This window comes from Leucopleurus acutus (genome assembly GCF_964270905.1).
Source record: "Leucopleurus acutus genome assembly, chromosome: 18".
Taxonomy (NCBI): domain Eukaryota; kingdom Metazoa; phylum Chordata; class Mammalia; order Artiodactyla; family Delphinidae; genus Leucopleurus; species Leucopleurus acutus.
Genome location: NC_139160.1, coordinates 9613751 through 9634947, shown reverse-complemented (window position 1 = coordinate 9634947; position 21197 = coordinate 9613751). Strand labels below are relative to the sequence as shown.

Genomic DNA, 21197 nt, shown 5'->3' with positions numbered 1-21197 from the left:
ATTTCTATTGTATATTTATGATACTGATGACTGCATTTAAATTTTAACACAGAAAACTTTAGACTCCAACCCTAGTATTGGTGGAAGGAGGGTGTTAAATTATGAAAAGATTAGTTTTCTCAAATGTAAAATGCAGATTTGGGAGAAAAAAACCCTAAGTAATTAATCAGCCTGATTAAATGTTCTAAAATAGTTCATAACATCCACCCATGATTTTTTACTGTTATTAAATTTCCTGTCATTCTTGGCTCTTTTATCAATTGTGACTTGGTACCTATGTGTGCATGTTTATCAGTTTCTACCTTTTAGTGGATTAATGTTAAATATTTCAGCATATGAGTGGATAACACATGGGCACACCCAGCTTCCCTAGCCCACTTTATAACCCCAATTTACAATTCGTATTCATTCAATAAATATATATTGAGCCCTTACCATGTATTGGGCACTATATTCCACTAGGGATACAGATATTAAAAACTTACTTCCTACCTTCAAGGGGATCACAATCCAATGGGGGCATGAAACTATTACTCTATGGAGCTTAGGTATGTCTATAAAGAGGAAGAACCAGTGTGTCCTGGCAGGAGAAAGTAGTGCAAAGGCCCTGAGGCCACAGAGTGTGTGCGTTCAGGGAGCTGCCATTTTCTCTGTTTTCTCTGTGACACATCAGGCAAGCGTTTATGTGGAGGTGAGAAGGAAGAAAGTGTGCATGGCTTATGTGGGGTACCTAGAAAAGGCAAATTCATTCAGAAAGTAGAATAGAGGTTACCAGGAGCTGTGGGCAGGAGGCAAAGAAGAGTTATTGTTCATAAGCACAGTGTTTTTACTGGAGATGAAGAAAAAAGTATTATATATATATATATATATATATATATATATATAGTGATGATTATACAACATTGTGAATGTATTTAATACCACTGAAATGTATACTTACGAAGAGTTAAGTGATAAATATTATATTATGTATATTTTACCACAATAAAACAAAAAAATTTTTACGTGTGCCTGGGCCTTGAGGAAAGTGGTGATGTTTTGAGACAGCCACTGTGGAGAACAGGAACAAGACCCAGCTAGAGACACAGTGAAAATTTTGCTAATGACTCTCACTCCATCAGCATCCTGTCACCTGTTGGGCAGTTCTGAGATTTCATTGACAGCCTGTGGTGGCCTGGATGTAAGAGTGGATATAGCGGTTTCGCCAGACAGGCATGAAATAACTAGGAACTGAAATAGCTCTGTGTGTGTGTAATGAGAAAGTGGTTGAAGGCTGGCTCATGGCGCTAAACCCAAGACTTAGAAGGGAGTGAAGCCAAGGAGAGGGACTGATTAAGTAAAGGAAAAGCAAAAGCAAGGATTTTGAGACCAGATGAGGAATGCTGGAAGGACACAAGATGGTTCTAGAAGTTGAGATAAAAGTTCGAGAATTTGAAAGCACAGCAGTGTGGATGGTGTGACTCAGTCCAGTGTGTGTCCATGGGGGTGGGTGGGTGAAGTTGGAGACAAAAGTCCGTGCAGTTGTGAGTTGAAGAAACTAAGTTCCCCAGAAGAGACAGGACAGCATCAGGTATCATTTAGAATTTCCAGTCAAGGCATGAGCTTTCTTGCAAATGATGTATTATTTATTTATTCATCACTTGCATTCATTGAGGGCCTACTTTGTACCAGACACTGTTCTAGGTGCTGGGAAAAAAGACAATTCCCTGCTCTCCTGGAATTTCCACTCCAGTGAAGCGGCAAGTTGGGTAATAAACAAAAATAAACAAACACAAAATACTCCATGGGCATGTGCTATTATGGTCTCCCAAAGTGAACATAAAAAATATAGCAACATGCACAGACCTAGAGATTGTTATACTGAATGAAGTAAGTCAGACAGAGAAAGAGAAATATCGTATGATATAAGCTGAATCTAAAAAGAAATGATACAAATGAACTTACTTACAAAACAGAAACAGACTCACAGACTTAGAGAATGAAATTATGGCTACCAGCGGGGAAGGGTGGGAGGAAGGGATAGTTAGGGAGTTTGGGATTGACATGTACACACTGCTATATTTAAAATGGATAACCATGTCCTGGCTATTGTAAATAGAGCTGCAATGAACATTGTGGTACATGACTCTTTTTGAATTATGGTTTTGTCAGGGTATATGCCCAGTAGTGGGATTGCTGGGTCATATGGTAATTCTATTTTTAGTTTTTTAAGGAACCTCCATACTGTTCTCCATAGTGGCTGTATCAATTTACATCAGAAACTAACACAACACTATAAAGCAAGTATACTCCAATAAAGATGTTAAGGAATAAATTAAATAAAAAAATAAAATAAAATGGATAACCAACAAGGACCTACTGTATAGCACAGGGAACTCTGCTCAATATTATGTAACAACCTAAATGGGAAAAGAATTTGAAAAAGAATAGATACATGTATATGCATAACGGAATCACTTTGCTGTACATCTGAAACTATCACAACATTGTTAATCAACTATACTCAATATAAAATAAAAAGTTAAAAAAAGAAAAGAATTACAATATTTGTAAAGTTAGTGAGATATTATGATACGATATTAAGCCTGAAATTCCAGGCATTTACAAGTCTACATCAGGAAAATACTAAACATAGCCAAAGATATTGATTGGCAATACAGAGCTTACAGCTAACACTAAATTTTGCTTCCACAAAAGCATGGAGCCCAGTGATATTTTAATTAACAGAACAGAACCTCCAAAGCCATGAAAACTGTTAGCATTAGCAGCTTGGCAGATTCAGAGCGTGGCAATGGGCCACTAAGACACATCCAATGGGACAAGCACAAATTGGTGACTGTGAGCTCAGGACCTAGCATGAAAAGCCATCTTCTTCAGAACTTCTGGCAACATTTTTTATGAGGAAATAAAAAATTTGAGATTTCATTTCAGAATCTCCAACAACAAGACCCTGGAGTGTAGCCTGAAGGGAGCATGGGAGGAGTGGTTGCTACATCATATCTCTCTTGGGGAGGGAACATGCAGGAAGAGTCCCAGGGAGCTCTTCACCCTTCTGTCGTGCAGTGAGGGGCAATGGGTCACAGCAAGGAAGGCAATTTCCTACAGAAAGGCTGGAAAACATGAAATAATGGACTGTGACCATAGGCTCCTGGCAAAGGATTGCTGGCTTGGGACAGTTAGAAATTGGATTTTTTTCTAAAGCAAAGGCTTCTGACAACAAAATATTCAACAAGTGGACAGGAGAATGTGCTTCTCCATTCTTAGGCATAAGGGGTGATGGCACAGATGAGTTGAACATGGAAGGAGGAGTAGAAAATATAGGAATTTAAGAGAATTCAGAGACACTGGCTTCATATGTATAGGTGGATGGGTGGCAGGACCTACTTATTACTTGTGATTGGGGGTCACAGTGGTGATGGGTCTTAATCATACAGCATTAGGAGAAAGAGAAAGAAAAAACCTTTTTTTGTTTTTCTTTTGCTTTTGCCAAAGTTGTTGACAGTATTGTTTGTAATTGCAGAAATTTGGAATGAAATGTCCAAAATTATGGAAGTTTGAAAATAAATTATGTATGTCTATCCAACAGAATTCTATATATTCATTAAAAACTGTATTTCAAAATACAACAATAAATTGGGAAAATGCTCACAATCTAATGCTAAATGAGAAAAATTTCAAAATTTGGTATAAAAGTTATTCTAATTTTTTTAATGTGTAAAGAAAAAAACTGAAAAGGAAAATTTTCAATCATTATCAGCTCTTTCTTTCTGGTAATATTACAGGTATTTTTAATATTTCTACGTATACTTTTCTATGTTTAAAAATCTGTAACCATCAATATGTATTACTTAAAATTAATAAATTTGATGTAAATAGAGTGATAAATAATGATGCCACAAGCATAATTATGGTTTGCACTTGTACTAAGGAGCAGACTCTAGTAATAACCAGCCATCCAAAACTATAATGGAATATTCATTTAGTCAGTAAATGAGCCTTTAGGTGTTGTTCACTGAAAAAGGCATAAGGGATTCAGAAATAAAAGTACCAGTCCCACTGGAGAAACTCAGGACTAGTAAGGAGGCTGAGAGGAAAGCAGACAAGTGCCCACAGTGCTCTGTGATAAGTTCTCCTCCAGAGATGGGCCCAAGGTGCTGTAGGAACACAGGAGAGGAGGAACAGTCCAGCCACTGGGATTCGTGGAGGGCTTCCAGGAGGAGGTGACATCTGAGTTGAATCTTGAAGGATGAGTGAAGCAAAAAATCAGAGGAAAAGCATTCAAGTAGAAGGAATGTATAAAGACAGAACTGAGTGAGAGCAGTAGCTTTCTAATGTGAAGCTCATTATGCTGAAATTCAGGGGAGGAAAGAAGAAAACATGGACTAAACCAGTTACTGTGGGGGTGGAGAGACAGAGAAAGATTGAAGCAATATAAGAACTTTTGGAGTTCAGAATGTCTTCTAGATTCTCTCTTGGACACGAGATGTGTGGGTGATCGCATCACTTGGCTAACATAGGAAATAGAGTTGGAAGAGTAGATTTAGAGGGAAATTTTTAGAAATATCCATTAGTAAAGTAAACAATATATAACATCAGAGAGAAATCACTCATTTATTCTGCAAGTTTTTGCTGAGCACAACTGTCAGGGGCTGACCTAGGTCCTGAGGACACAATGGTGAATCAGACAGACAAGGCCTCGATCTAACATTGCTCAAGGTTTGCCTTGGAGACAAACCACAAACAAACAAACAAGAAAATGTCCAGAAGTGATAAGTGCCATAAAGAAAATTAAGCTGCATGCCACGAGAGGGAGTAATGGGTTATTTCGATTGGGTGTCAGAGGCTCAGAAACGATTTGGGATAGGAGAACAATGTGACAGTGATAATGATTGGACAGCGATATGGTAGCATTGATTGAATCTTTTCTTTGTGATTATTCCACTTAATACACAATACAATCCCATAGGTAGGGAGTGCTGAGGGTCCAAAACTTGCCCAGAGTCAAACTCAACTCTGCCTGTAGCCATAATCTCAAAAACATGTGTACTTTCTGTCTGTATCAGGTTGGGCCTTGAGAGGTGAGGGCTGTAACCACGGGAAGGAATATAATCATCCAGGGACGCTGAAGCGTGAGGAAGACGTGGGGGTGGGGGCCAAGGACTGAAACCCAGGGAATGCCGGCATCAAGCTGGTGGAAGGGCAGCTCTGAAGACAAGCACCTCAGCCACGCAGGGCACAGAGACCCAGGGGACAGTGTAGCCTGACGGCCACAAGACAAGCCAGTGTCAAGAGTAAGGGATGGTCACCAGTGTCCTCTCGTCCACACACCCGAGAAGGAGCAAGGACAACAGGAAACATCCATTAGATGTAGCAACCAGGCAGTTACTGGTGACCTTGCCAAGACTGGTTTCAGTGAGTTGCTGAGGGAGCCCAGACTGCAGTGTTGATAAGGGAATACTTCTTTTCTAAGAGATACAGGGTAGAGGCAGTGTGTTTTGTTATGGTGGTTGTTGTTTTGGTTTCGGTTTGGTTTAAAGAGGTGTAAGACTAGAAGGTTGAGCCCATGGAGAAGGAGGGGTTGAGGCTGTAGGAGATCGAGGAAATAACTGATATAGCCAACCCCTCGTAGGGACAAGAAAGGATGGTAAGCAGAGCACACAGGTCAAGGGCTAGATCTTGGGTAGGAAGAGAGGTACCTCTTTCCTGTGTTGGGAGGGAAAGGGAAGGGAGTAAGTAAGAAGGTTATAGGGGTAAGGAGTTGCCTGACTTCTTTTCTGTGAAGTCGGCGGTATTGTCATCTGCTCAAGGTGAAGACCCCAAGGTGGGGCATCTTCCTTAAGGTTCAGCTTTGAAATAGGGCTCCTGGAAAATGGGAGTGGATGCTGAGGGCCTGTATAAAAGTCTCCAAGTAGCCCCGCTGAGTTTAGAACCCTTGCATTTGTGGCTGCTGCATCTGCACAGCTGCAAGATTTCCTTCAGCAGGGCCAGCAGCCAGCCAGGCAGGGGGCTGTGCTGTGCTGTATGGCACCTGTTCTGGGGAGATCACTCCAGTCTTTCATCTGGCTTCTCATGGACAGTCCTCAATCCATGGACCCTTCAACAGCCAGAGCTAAACAAATTTGCAAAGCCAGAATTTGTCTTCACGTTAGTCATTTAAAGAAAACCCCTAATCCATGACATCTGAATATAAAATATGTATTAAAATAGAAAGCAGTAGGGACCCAGGATCCTTAGAGCTAAATGATCAGTGGAATAGCTGGAATGTTCCTTGTACTGTTCTCTTCCCGTGCGTATAATGTTACAACTACTGCCTCCGTTTGATTCAATTAGAGATCCTCTTTTTAAAGTTAAGTACACAGCTTCCCTGGGAATGTAATTGTGAAACGTTTTGTCGTTATACTGTACGGCAGTCACTTTAAGATAACACAAATCTTGCTTCTGGCAGAGCATTTCCTTACCACTACATGCATACAAAACAGGATGTAATCAAAAGGGTATTTGGCATGGGTCCAGAAAGCAATCTGGATTAGTCTGTAACTGGCTGCCATAGTTTCAAGTCCATTTCTGATCCATGACTTATTGCTTCATAACTGACAATTTCAAAGGTTTACCAGGATGGCACACAAAAAAAAGCTCAACCATTAGTTTCTAGCTTCTTCTGAAGTGTTTCACTAGTGAACATTTTTGAATATTTAAAATAAGAGAATAAGACAATAAAGATGTTTTTTACCATCATTTCTCCCCCCCCCCCCATTTTCTACCAACAATATAAACTCGTGGAGGGAATATTTACTAAAAGTATAGAATTGCAGAGGGAATACTTCAGGTAGCTGTTAATTTCCACTCCTTAAGTCAATAGCAATTTATATAATAGAGAGAGGATTGGATAATTTTCTTTAATTTTCAAACTTCACACGGAGCACCTGAAATTTTTTTTAAAAAAAAGAAAAGACAAAGAAAACAGCTAACTAAACCCTGGTTCTTATTTAGCAGCCTGATACAAAGGCAATTAAAAAGAAGTGATATTCAAGCAATTTTACTGTTTAAATAATCCAGAAATTCTCTTTTTTTTTTTTTTTTTTTTTTTTTTTTTGCGGTACACTGCTGTGGCCTCTCCCGTTGCGGAGCTGCGCAGGCTCAGTAGTTGTGGCGCACAGGCCCAGCCGCTCCGCGGCATGTGGGATCTTCCCCGACCGGGGCACGAATCCGTGTCCCCTGCATCGGCAGGCGGACTCTCAACCACTGCGCCACCAGGGAAGCCCCAGAAATTCTCTTTTGAAATAGTTCAGTTTCTTTAGCCAAACTTGAGATGTATGACATTAATCACATCCCATATCCTTGCGTTACATCAAATGTTGTTGTCATTACTTTCTCTAAAGGTCCTCCAAGCTCTTTCGAAGCAAAACCTTGAGAAAAGCAGGACACCCTGAGGCCTGAGCTAGTACTGTCTTTATCTTTTGAGTGAGGCTTTGGAGCCCAGGGAAATGACTTGGACGCCATCTCCTCAGTATTTCTTAAAGAACCAGTATATACACATCATTGTAAAGCAATTATACTCCAATAAAGATGTTAAAAAACAACAACAAACACGATATATTTCCCCCCTCTTCCCTGCAGGAATTAGGGTAAATTTCTAATTATAAGCCTATTATTGTGTTATTGGCTAAAATACCTTAAAATTCTTTTCACATTTCACTTCCCCATAATACCTGCTTTTCTAACTGCATACAGATTTTAATGCTTTACCAGAACATGTAAATCTATTTTATGTAGGCTCCACAAGGTTTGACCTTAAATTTACAAGTTATTTTCCTCATAGTCAATGGTTATGCAATGAATAAATCATTTTAATTTGATTGTAGATTGCAGCCAGATAATCATCTCATTGATGAAACCAGGAAAGATTGATATAATACAAGTGCACCAGTATCTAACTCCAAAAGAATGTCAGCCAAACTGAGGAGTCGAATTCAAGTGATTTGAATTCAGGAAAACTACGATGAGTTATTTCGGCACTAGCTATGGCACAGTTTAAAATTTTTGTAATGGTTGTGATGGTGGCGCTTTCTGAGTGAAAAAATGTAAAGTATCAAGAAATGGGAGGAATATGGTACAGCCCCTGGCCTCTGAGTGAAAATGAAAAGAGGGATGGAAACTCCGTAGTCGGAGCCCGTCGGGACCGAGCTGTCAGATTTAGGCCAGGGAGGGAGGGAGAGAAAGCTCCCTGGGGGAAGGAGTGGGGCGCTAGACCGTCCGAGAGGGAGAGGGGAGGGAAGGACGGGAAAGGAGGGGAGCGGAGGAGCACTGAGCCGAGGGGAGGGAGGGGAGGAAAGGGGGAAAGGGGTAGAGGAGTCGACGGAGCGCCGAAGTTACCCTTGCGCGGCGCGCGCAGGGGCAACGCGTCCCGGCCCCCGCGCTGGACGGCAGAGGACCCCTGTCGCGCCCCTGGCTGGTCCCGGCACCCCAGCGGGAATCCCGCGTCTGGCGTCTCGAGTCGCCGGGGGTCTGGGTTGCGGGCCACGCTGGACTGGCTGTGGCAAGCCCGCTGGTCGTTATGAGGACGGATCTAAAATGACCGGCAAGCTGAAACCTTTCCAAACGCAGCTCAGGCGGTCAATCAGTGAGCAGTTGCGGGACTCTACCGCCAGAGCCTGGGATCGGCTGTGGAAAAACGTCCGGGAGAGACGGCTGGCAGGTCGGTGCCCCCGAGACTCGGGACCGCGGGATTGGGAGGAGGTGCGGGCCGCGTCGCCCCGCCCGGCCCACCTTCCCGCCGCCGCTGTGGGCTCCCGGCACAGGTTTTCAGAGCCCGGGGATGGGCGGAGGAGGCTGCTCTCACCCCCTTGCTGGGCCGGGCCGGAGCGCCAGCGCTCCCCGCTTTCCGCGCGCGGGGACCTGGTGCGTGTGGGCTCCGCCCCGCGCGCGCGGACAGCTCGGCGGGGCGCGGCGCGTGGGACCGGGAGCAGGCGCGGGGGTTACCTGGGGAGTCTTCGTTCGAGTGGCCGTTTTGCCTGGGCTGGCCCCGGCTCCGCCACCATCCACCCACCCCAGCCCAGTGAGTGAATGAGTGCCCAGCCCAAGTGGGCTCCAGGAGATCGGTCCCTCTCCCAACTTCGTCTTTTCCACGAGGGACACGTCCACTGCCTGTGTGGGCGGGGGAGTCAAGACAAGGCTAGGGAGCGTATCCAGAGCTCTGGGAGACAGATGTTTATGGGGTAGAGGGGAGGATTTGGGCAAAGACGGTTGGACAGTGGTTGGTGCTGGTAGATAGCTGCCCACAACCCCTGTCTAGCTGTGGATCCGCTCTCCTCATTTTGGGGCTGCAAAAGAGTGGCCTCCCTTTTGGAATCCATTGCTCATGATTCAGAGGAAGAAAAGAGGTGATTATTCTGAGCCAAGAGGTTCTTAAGAACCCTTGCTTAGGTTAGAAGGCCAGTCCCCTCCTTAACACCTCCCCCAACCTCCTGGCTGTGGTCTTTCTTCTGTGCATGCCCCTTGGACCTACCTCCTAGTAGGGCCACGGATGCAGGAAGTGGTCTGAGCCTTCGCAGAGCCCATGCTGGGAGCATTAGGTCTGGTTAGTCACCACATCATACCTGCCACAATAAGGGAAGGTGGCCTTCCTCCACAGCACAGTTCCCAGGCAGTGTAGGATTTAGGAATGCTTTCCCCAAGTGTTAGCTGCTGGAAGATGTTTCTGGAAATGGGGGACGTGTGGATGGAAGGGTCCCTGAGCTGACAGTGGGTCTAGTCTCTGGGTCTTCTTGCCTCCTGTCTCTCCAGCAGTATCTCCTGAGTTGGCCAGTGACCACAGGGGTGGAAGAGAGGTCTAGAGAAGAAGAAGGTATGAAGCCTGGACAGAGGGCAGGGATGCCAAGGGTGAGATGGAAGATTGAACCTTCTCTGGGCTCCTCCCCCTTTTTCTTATTGAAGAAATGTAGAAGTCCTTTGCAAGATGTTCTGTCCTTACACCCATGCAACCACATCTCTTCATTAGTCTGATAGCATTCTGGAGTAGATGCCCAGAATCTGTGTCTCCTTGTGCTAGGTCTTTATCAACCTAACTGGTCAAATTAGAAGTAGGGATTATAGATGATTCCAACACTCAATATTGTCAGCATAAACTGTTTATCCCGTATTTTCTCTCCAATACAGTGACCCCATTTAGTAAGCACCCAAGAAATAAACAGGCTTTGCAGTCTGGACCCAGAAATAAGTTGTGGTAACCCAGTAGTTTTGACTGTTGATTTTTAAAGACCTGTATGTGCATTGCAGACCTAATTAATAACAACTAATAACTTTCCTTGTTATCGTGCTAAATTGTATAATCTACATGATGGATGGTGTTAGAGAAGTTTTTGTGGTCTAGTAAACTTGTGTTGCTTCATAACTTCAGATTGCTTACTGCAAATGTCTCTTTCATAGCTTCTGTTATTAAGTTTGTTAAGTTTGTTAAATCAATGGATCCTCAGGAAACAAGAAGTCTTTCCAAGAGGGCTGCCAAAGCTGTGCTGGGTTTTTATAGAAGCTGAGGCCAAAGATGACTGCAGCCCTGTCTTTTTCAAAAGGACATCTGGGAAGGACGAGAGTGTAATGTAAAGACTTAAAACCGTTAAGATTTTCCAGGGAAGTCATTTATTCACATGAATTTTAGACTTTGCAGTTTAGTTAGGGCAGTGGAGAGAAAAAGTTTTGATTCTGAGAAATAAGTGATAGGTAGAGATTTTTAAGATCATGCATATATAGAAATTCAGGCTAAAAGTGGCTTCAGAATAGTAAGTATACGAGTTCTCCCAGAGTAGTGTAATTATTTTTTAAAATAGTGGTATGAGGTTTTAAAATGTTTAATCAGAATATTAATATCTGCTTTTACCCATAATCTGCTTACCACTCTGCTAACAGTGGATGCCAGCAGGTTATTCAACTGGGACCAAACAATCCTCTGTGAAGCAGACTTCAACCTCTGCTTCTCTAAGCAAGCTGGGATGCTTGCCACAAAACCAAGCCAACTCCATGAAGGAGCTTTTAGATGCAAATTGATTTTCTTGGGTTTTCTTGCAAAGGTAGCTAAAATATGGAACTTTGACCATGAGACACTGAAATACTTAAGTTATTAATGTTGGCATCAATTCTAGGTAAAAGTGTTCTTCATTTGTAAAAGTTTTCTTTATATGGTTTAGTTCACAATATCATCAAAACCAACTGTATGAATGTACCCCAGAGAGACCTTGCCCGCCCAACAAGAGATAACGTGAGGCTATTGCCTTTTTTTTTTTTTTTTTTTTCAGCTTTTTTCTATCAGGTAAAAGTTTTGTGCTGGGACTTCTTTAGTTTCCCTAAAATTTTCTTCTTATTACACTTAGTCAGTACAACAGTATTCAAAGTGCTTTATAACAAACTTGTGTTTGTTGTCTAGAGCATTCTGAAGGTATTTGATGTGTCCTTTTGCTTTTTAACATCCTGAGGCAGGAAATCCTTATTCTAACTCACTGTGACTTCTTTTCATGAAAACCCATCTTGTCAATGGGACAAAGAAGAAGTGGACAAGAAGAAGTAGAGCTGTTTTAAACATAGTGAAGCTTGTGGATTTCTGTGCTGTGGGACTGTATTTGGGAAGGAGGGGATTATACATAACTGGAAAGCTATTTCTTCACACGCATCACAACGACACAAATAATGAAACCGATAGAAGGATGAGGTGTGAATGATGTTCAGATATGTTCATTTCATTACAAAATTATAAAAGGGAGTTATTGGTTAAAGAAAGAATGATACTGGGAGCTCTTCTTGGGCTTTCCAATTCTGTAGTAGCTGCCAGACTTTCATCGGATTGTGGCGTTTTTGCCAACATGTACTTACTTCTTAATTACCTAAGACTCTAATCCTCATAAGGGTCAGCAAAAGTTTTTCCCACCTGTCATCTCAATATTGATCATTGAAATAATGGTGGTAATTATTGTTTATTCCCAAGATGACAAAGTTAGTTAGTGTTCAAAGAAGTATTCTAATCCAGGTTGTCAGAAGTCGAAGGTCATCTGTGCCCATTTTGTGTTATACCACGCTGCCTTCTCCATGGCTCTTATGGAGACACATGGACCTCAAATCCTTTCTCTAAGTCTCTCTGTCATTTGCAATTAGTTTTAAAAAGAACAACAAAATTAATCGGAAAAATTGCTCTTTCCTCCTGCAGTGACAAGAATAACCCTATGCACCAAAAATAGCTTGTCTCCCAGTTATCCTATTGGGCTGGGTAGTGTATGGGCTTATAGAGAGTTCAAACAAACAAACAGCCATACATCTACCTTGTTGGGGCTCTCATGTGGTGTGCCCTGCCCATTACCATCGCTGCAAGAAGCCAAGGGCTGCAAGAAAGAGATGTTGTCATAAAGCATAAACGCAGGTTTCTTCAAGGTGGGTGAATGACAGGTTATTTTGACCTCTTCAGTTCCCTAATCAGCTACCACTGGTGACAATTCTTAACTTTTATAGCATCATTAAATTCTCTAGGCAGAAGCATACCCTTTAGCTTTTGGTCTTTGTAAGCAGCTAGAACTGCTTCTCAAAAGTTTAGGTCTGGGGCTTCCCTGGTGGCTCAGTGGTTAAGAATCCACCCCCCAATGCAGGGACACGGGTTAAAGCGCTGGTCCAAGAAGAACCCACATGCCGTGGAGCAACTAAGCCTGTGTGCCACAACTACTAAGCCTGTGCTCTAGATCCCGTGAGCCACAACTACTGAGCCCACGTGCCACAACTACTGAAGCCCATGCACCTAGAGCGCGTACTCCGCAACAAGAGAAGCCACTGCAATGAGAAGCCCACGCGCCACAACGAAGAGTAGCCCCCGCTTGCCACAACTAGAGGAAGCCTGTGTGCAGCAACAAAAACCCAATGCAGCCAAAAATAAATAAATAAATAAATTTATTTTTTAAAAAAAGTTAAGGTCTGAAAAAATCCAAATGAGTTTTCTAAAGCTTTCTGCTCCTTCATTTTAAAACCGCACTCTGTTTTAATGGAAATGTAATCCATATGTATGATTCCTTTATACTCACATAACAATATTTAGGTAGCTTTTGAACTAATTGATGGCCAAGTATTTTGATCTCTTTCATAGTCTTATTTTAAATCATTTCTCTTAGACGCAGGAAGTTATATTGCTGCCAAAAATAAACTAACCTAAATCACTGAAAAGTTTGAGTTTTGTTAGAAATGCTAATTCCACCAAATTTCAGTGAGTTCTCGTCATGTTAAAATAGGTTTATTCATCCTCAAAGTCAACAGTAGCATCCTGTGATGTGATGTAAACATGAGATGGGGACTTAAATGCAGAGCGGGATCAAGAGTAGAACATGGGCCATAAAAAAGTTACTTATTAAAATCTAAATGTGTTCCATGATAGCAAAAAGCACAGGATGATACTAGCTGATCCTTTTCATTTGTTTTATATCAATGTCCTTCCTGTTTATTATCACTTTACTGTAAAGAACAGGCCATCCTACTCTGTCAGATTTTTCTTTTTAAACATCTCTTGAAAAGGGAATACATTGAGATGTGATTTATATTAACAATAACAACAAAGAAAATCTGTCAGGTAAATATACAGTGAAAATCAGAGAAAGACAACACATCGTATGTACCACGGTTCCTCTCAGTCTTAGCTACCCACAGGGTCACCTGGAGCCTTTTGGAAATATGAATGTCCTTACTGCCCCCCAGAGACTCTGATTTGGTTCACATGGGGCCTGGGGATCAGTATTTTTTTTTCAGTATTTTTTTAAATACTGGTTCCAGTGTACAGTCCGGGTTCAGAATCACTGACTTACGGTTAACTACCATATGATAACTTGCAGCAGTCTGTGTCTAGTATGAGATCATAGTCTAAGTCCTTAAGAAAAGTTTTGCCTGAGTGAGGTTGGAATGAGCTTGATATTTTACAGGGACAGAAAAGAAAAGGGAAACAAACAAACAAACAAACAACAACAACAACAAAAAACGGTGTGCCTGGAACACAATGAAAAAAGGTGGTACAAGTAGATGGTAAGAGATCATGTCAGAGGTATGGGTAGAGTCAGGTTATAAGATTAGGTTGGGCCTTGTTGCCAGGGCAGGAAGTTTGGATTTGGTTCTACATGTGATAAGTAGCAAAGGATTTTAAACAGAGGAAGGACAGGACCTGAATAAGTTACTACTGGAGTGGTCCAGGTAAGAGAGAAACAGTGACACGGACTAGACTGATGATGATGAAAATGGAGAGAATGGGACAGATTTGGAATATGTCTTGGAAGTAGAGACAACAATGCTGACATTTTTTGTTGGAGGTGAGGGAGAGGGATCAAGGGCTCCTAGGTTTGTAGAGCCATGGGCTGAGTTGGGGACAGGTGGAATATTTGCATCTTGCAGTGCAAAAGACCTTTTTTTGCATAAGCCAGATGAAGAGCGAGTTCTCCTTTGGCCAAATTAAGCCAAAGATGCCTATTAGACATCCAAAGTAAAAGTCAAAGAGCTGGTTGTACGAGTAAAGTTTTGGGAGAAAAGTCAAAGCCAAAGATAGAAATCTGAGAGTTATTGGCATATGACTACTATAGAGTAAAGCCTTAGGACTGGGTGGGGTTACTTAGAATAGAATATAAGAGGAGGGGCCAAGGACCAAGTCCTAGGGCATCCTTTATTTAGAACACAATATTGGGACATGAACTGTATATACATATACATGTGCTAAATTTCTGGGGAATAAGAAAAATAGCAGCACTGTTCCTAAACTCAGCATTCTTATAGCTGAGTAATAGTAGTTTTATATCAAATAATCTTTTGTGACAGATCTCCTTGGTCCCAGAAGTTTTGATGAATAAAAAATAATCATAACAATATATCACACTAATAAAGTATATATTTTAAATTTAAAAATGATATTGCAAAGTAAAAATAACATTTAAAGGAAAGACTTCTTAGGGTTGCCCCATAAAAATTAAAATATAGTTAATTAGATGAAAAGAATCTTAGCAGGAATACGTCTATGGTTACTGTGACTTGTTAACCACATATGTAATAGGGTAAGAACTTTATCTTGGAAAGGTGACTTCTCCAGTGTTGTGATATCTGGGAATAGGCTAATCAAAGTTTAGCTTGTAAGAAAGTTTCTGTACTATATTGAATTTTCCAATATTGCATCCATTTGTTGACCTTTACCAATTATGGTCTGTCCATAATAAAGTTGATTGAAGGGAAATTTCTCAGAGAAAAATATGTAACCACATCTTAAGTTTTTGTGTTTGTAAGGAAGATAACTTAAACATGGCCTAACCCATCTGCAATGTGCTGCCCAAACCTTGGAAGTAACACATTTTCTCCTAAAGTTGGAGCAAAGAGAGGACCATGTTCATTATTTGTGGGTGGGTGCTCTGAGTAGGAGACAGGAGCCCTGCCAGTTGGCTGAAATCCCTTAACACCACTTAATACAGCTTTGGATCAGTCACCAACCTGATCATTTAGACGTGGAGCATGTCTATGAAATTAATATATATTCTTTGTGTGTGTGTGTGTGTGTGTGTGTGTGCTTTTTCAATCTTACGTTGAACAAAACAACTTATAAAGAAAAATGTGCTTAGAGACCTTGTAGTTTTCTGAGGGTTTATCCACCAGTATATTTCTATTCTACCCTTTTGCAAGTTTAGGGATATTGCCAAATGAAAACAAACGTAGTTTGAGAACTGTTGCAATGTTCCTGGGCTTTTTTTCAGAATCCTCGAGTGTTTAGTCCTAAGGCAGTCAAGTTGAAGGGCAAACATTTTTGTCATGTTTGTAGTTAGTCAATAAGTATTTATTGAGCCATGAAATAGCATCCTTGTCAAAGCATGTTGGGACTGCAGTGCAGGATGTTAATTCAGGACTGTGGCTTTATCCTGGCAAAGCACACAAATTTTATTATGCTGCTCAAAACCCTTAACTCATCTGTTTAACCAGAAATAGAGCAGGCTTCCAGAAAGTGCTAAAGGACAGTATAGAATGCACCATGACTACACAATACTGTATTTGCAAATCTGCTGTGTCAAGCTATCTTATGTTCTCAGGCAGAATATTTCCTTAGTAACATTTTTATCTAAAATAAAAATTTCAGAACCTTATGGTTCTGTTATTTTGTGTAGTAGGGCATATTTTAATCTGTATTTCGTCATGACATACTGTGTTTGTTGAATACTTCGTTCTCCTTCCTATGCATGAAATTAAGTGAACCCAAGAGATAATTGTTGTTCAACCTCATGAAAATTGATACATTTACTATCAATTACTTTAATTGGAAAGTCTTATATGCTTCTTATCCTCTCTCCATCTGGATAAAGTAGAAAGATGTCCAGGTTTCTTGAAGGATCTTTGAACGTGTTTTCCATTGAAATTTAGTGTTTACCATTAGAATAATGTCCTAAAAGTACAAATATATGAATATCTGGAAGGTGTGACAGAATAAGTTAAACTAATCTACTGCTACATGAGAATGTCTGGGTTGTCACAATGACATTGCAAAGATGGCTTCCTTTCTTTGGCCGACAATGAGTTGCATTCCTTGAAGAACTCTTGAAAAACAATGATGGATCACACCTTTCCTAGCCAAGAGGAATTGTCCCCATGGTCTTGGAAATAAATTACATCTTTATTTTAGTCCCAAGAAAAGACTTCATAAACAATAGACATAAAAGAGGAGCAATTGTTAGAATGAAAGTAAGAGAGGACTTCCCTGGTGGCGCAGTGGTTGAGAGTCCACCTGCCGATGCAGGGGACACAGGTTCGTGCCCCGGTCTGGGAAGATCCCACATGTCGCGGAGCGGCTGGGCCCGTGAGCCATGGCCGCTGAGCCTGCGTGTCCGGAGCCTGTGCTCCGCAACGGGAGAGGCCACAACAGTGAGAGGCCTGCGTACCACAAAAAAAAGAAAGTAAGAGAGAAAAAAAAAGCTTTTACATATTTCAACCATTGTCTCATAGGCTGTTTTATTCTTTTTGGAAAGAAAGAAGAGAGGCTTTAGGGTAAGCATTTGATTTCTAGTTCTTAAATCTAAATCAAAGCAACAATGACAAGTGGAAAATTGCTCTTAACCCTGTAGAGAAGCACTGTGGTGGTGGTGGTGGAAAAGTGACTGAAGCTGTTTGAGGCATCATCATTTGCATAAAATCACAGCTGTGTAATGGTAACTCACATCTGTGAAATTAGCATCAGTTCAGCCATAACGTTGATATAATTATTTGGCACAGCTATGGCTACAGTGCTGGGAGCATACATCTCCAAGTGTCTTAAATGCATGTTGTTTTACTTTTGTTGCATACAGTGCAGTGGAGGGCAGGGTGAGTGGTGTTTGGGCATGGTGGAAGATTACTGGCATGCATCATGCCCTAGTGGTTAAGGGCAGCTACTGGAGCAAGAGGTGGAGGTAGGATGGGTTTGCATCCTACCTCCACCTCTTACACAGTGGGTCCTTGGGCAAGATAAATAATCTTGATGTTCCTAAATTTCCCCATCTTAAAAAGGAGGATAAGCATAGGACTTATCTCATAGGGTTGTCATGAGAATTAAATGAGTTAATATTTTCAAAGCATTTAGCATAGTGTCTGAACCCTAATTAACAATGTATAAGAGTTCGTTTTTTAAAAATACATATGTATACAGATGTAGATATAGATATATAGATACATAGATGTATTCTCTGTGGAGAACAGACATTTTCTGATAAAGGAGATGCTTTTTGCTCTAGCCTTAAACCAGCCACTCGCTTCATACCTGGATTTATCTGCCTTGTTCCCATATCTTATGGACCCATTCTAGATCCCATGTTCGGGGATTTCCAAGAGCTAAGACATTAGCCTCACTCTCTTTGCTTTGAATCGAATTTAAAAACAAAATCAAATAGTACGTATGTTGCTAACGTGGTTGGCAGCATCTTGTGCAAATCCATTAGTGTTATAGCCTGAATCATTCATCATACTATCATACTAATATTTTTCTGAAAGATCATCAATTATGGTTTGTTCATCAAAATTACTATCAGTTTTAGAGCTATGCAACCAAGAAATAATTCCCATGTCCTTGGCCTAAATGGAATTTGATGGACACCAAATTAAAATGAGAGAAGTTGGACTAGATTATCTCTAAGGCCCTGTTTAACTTTAAAAATCAATGAGTCTATAAAACTAGACTGTGTGTCTAAAGGAAACTTAATGTTCTAAGTATTTTAGTTCTTTTTCTGTCTGGATCTTATCAGATGTTTTGATAGACAAGGAAAGGGCAGAAGCCCAGAAGGACAGCCCAGGATGCCCGCCAGTGTCATTCCCCACATTGCTTTGCTTACCTAGCCCCCATCAACAGCAGCAACTTAACTGGTACTTTCTGATGTTGGAACTATATCTGCCAGAATTGGAGAAGGAGCAAGGAGGGGGGAAAGCTAGGAGTCCAGGGCCTGCAGATACCAGTAGAATCTCAACAGTCCCTGCAGCACACGCAGGCAAGGCCCCACGCTCAGAGAGGCCCCGTACTTAGTTTAAATGCTCTACTGTTACAATCTTGAAATTATTAATAATTGTTGAATGGAGGGCCCACATTTTCATTTTATACTGGGCCTGGCAAATGAGGTAGCTAATCCTGCATTATTGGTGAGTTCACTGTCATTGGCGATTTGGTGTTATTTAAGTAAGATAAAAGTGACTTGTAAAATCACAGGATATTAGATCTGGAAGGAACCTGCAAGCTTTCCCTTCAGCATCTACGATCTATAATCCATGTGCTCTGTGCCACTTGCTCTTAGGGAAGGTGATCTCCCAAGAAGGAAAGTGTGTTTGTTTTATTGTTTATTGATTGTGACAGCATAATTATGAAATAAGGCAATAACATCATCCCTGGTGTTTACAGAGTTATAATGATTATATTTTAGTTATCACATATACCGAAGCAAGTATTTTAATTAGTTTTTTAAAGGTATTGCATTGCTTAGGTATAATAGGAGATTGGGACAAATTACACACTCTTGGTATGCTAGATTTTCGGATCCAAAGCTTGTTTTTGAAAACTTCTTAGTTAATCTGTTTCTTAATTTAAAATTTATTTACAATATCCGTAATAGATTATTCATTAAACCACTGCTATTAAAACCATTAAGGCTATTTCCTGTGTAGATTTCACCTAGGACTACTTACTAAGAAAAGGAAATTAGGAGAGGCAGTAATAAGGCTGTGATTTATCACCAGGGATTTCCAGCACATATTGGCGAATTTTATTTTGTCATGATGTCCATCTGTCTCTGTGAGGAACACTAAAGCTGACCAAGTCTAGTCTCATAATGTTTCATAGGTTAAATCCTCCTTTGCTATCAGAAGCTAGACATAGAACTCCCCATTTAATGATGTAAAAAAAAAAAAGAAGACATCTTCCTTTGTTTGAAAGTTAGGTTCATTATATAATGCAAAGTATTTGGGCAATTGAATAAAAAGAAGAGTGTGTGCATTTTCATTTTCTCTTAAGCTACTTCAAACAAGAATGTGTTTGTGTAGTTCTGAATAGTAAAAGAGTAGGCAGATTCAGCTACCCTGAATCAGACCCTATTTTATGCCAGGCATTGTGCTAAGGCTTCATGTGTTGTTTCATTTGATGCCCAGGCTTCAGGGCAAGTACTCTCAGGGTCCCTGTTAGCACACACAGCGGCTTGCTGTGGTTAAGAAAAAGGCTTCCACTCGGGGCCATGAACTACATTGTAAAGCAATTATACTCCAACAAAGATGTTAAAAAAAAAAAGAAAAGAAGAAGACTGTTAGAAAACGGTGCCTCCTCTGAAAAAACACTGTCCCATGGGCGTGTGGCTAGGTGAGTGTTACCCTGGGCTGGATTTCAACCTCCATGGTCCCCCTGGCACAGCCTACACAATCGTACAGTGTGGCCCAGGGTACTGATACTGTCCCCACTTTACGCATGAAGAAATCCAAGGCTTGGAGAAATTAAGTAACTACTCCTTGTTGTTATGTAGATTTATGAGAGTGGCACATTTTGAATGATCTACAGGTCATTGCGAGATTTGTGAGATCCTGGATGACTCCAGGACCCAAACCCTAATCACAGTCTAGCACTTAGGGAGGGGTAACTGTTCCTGGGTAGCGACAACATGGAACCATTTCCACAGCCCTGCCCCAATGTTGCCTTAAGGTTAAAACAGGGTATAATAGATGGGAGTTGACTGTGGCATTCTGGCATCCCAGGGTCCCCATGAGAATAATGATGATGGTTAATGATGATCCTGAATATTTGTGTGACACTTTACAGTTAAGTGTTTTTCCGCTAAGGTTTGTGACAGTGGTTTAAAATCAATAGGTTCTCACAAAAGTCCTTTAAGGTAGTCAGGGTGGGTGCTATGATCTCTACTACATTATAAGACAAATGAGGATAAGAAAAATGGTGTGGGGCTTCCCTGGTGGCGCAGTGGTTGAGAGTCCGCCTGCCGATGCAGGGGATGCGGGTTCGTGCCCTGGTCTGGGAAGATCCCACATGCCGCGGAGCGGCTGGGCCCGTGAGCCATGGCCGCTGAGCCTGCGCGTCCGGAGCCTGTGCTCCTCAACGGGAGAGGCCACAACAATGAGAGGCCCGTGTACCGCAAAAACAAAAACAAAAACAAAAACAAAACAAAACAAAACAAAACCCATGAAATGTTAGAGAATATGGAAGCCTTGTAGATTGTCTTGTCCAAGTCATCCATTTCACAAAGCTGATTGAACCTCAGAGAGATTCAGTTAACCTGTTCCAGGGCATCTCATTAGCCATAAACTTGAGGTTAGACTCCAGCTCCAAGTCACACCAAGTGACTTTTGGGATTGCAGGTGAATTCATATGTGACCACCCTTTTTTTTTTTAATTAAATTTATTTATTTTTGGCTGTGTTGGGTCTTTGTTGCTATGCGCGGGCCTTCTCTAGTTGTGGTGAGCGGGGGCTACTCTTCTTCATTGCGGTGTGCAGGCTTCTCACTGCGGTGGCTTCTCTTGTTGCAGAGCACAGGCTCTAGGTGCGCGGGCTTCAGTAGTTGTGGCATGCGGGCTCAGTAGTTGTGGCTCACGGGCTCTAGAGTGCAGGCTCCGTAGTTGTGGCGCATGGGCTTAGTTGCTCTGCGGCATGTGGGATCTTCCTGGACCAGGGCTCGAACCTGTGTTCCCTGCATTGGCAGGCGGATTCTTAACCACT

The 21197-nt window shown here is 41.5% G+C and overlaps 1 protein-coding gene across 1 annotated transcript in view; it reads left to right on the top strand.

The window, feature by feature from the left end:
• Window positions 1-8571: 8571 nt before the first annotated feature.
• STARD13 (StAR related lipid transfer domain containing 13) overlaps window positions 8572-21197 on the top strand; it is a gene marked incomplete at its 5' end in the record, with an annotated part of 222351 nt that continues 209725 nt past the window's right edge. Inside the window, one exon of the mRNA XM_082859468.1 lies at window positions 8572-8695. Within this exon, the coding sequence (XP_082715594.1) occupies window positions 8572-8695 (124 nt within the window). The remainder of the gene's footprint in view (window positions 8696-21197) is intronic.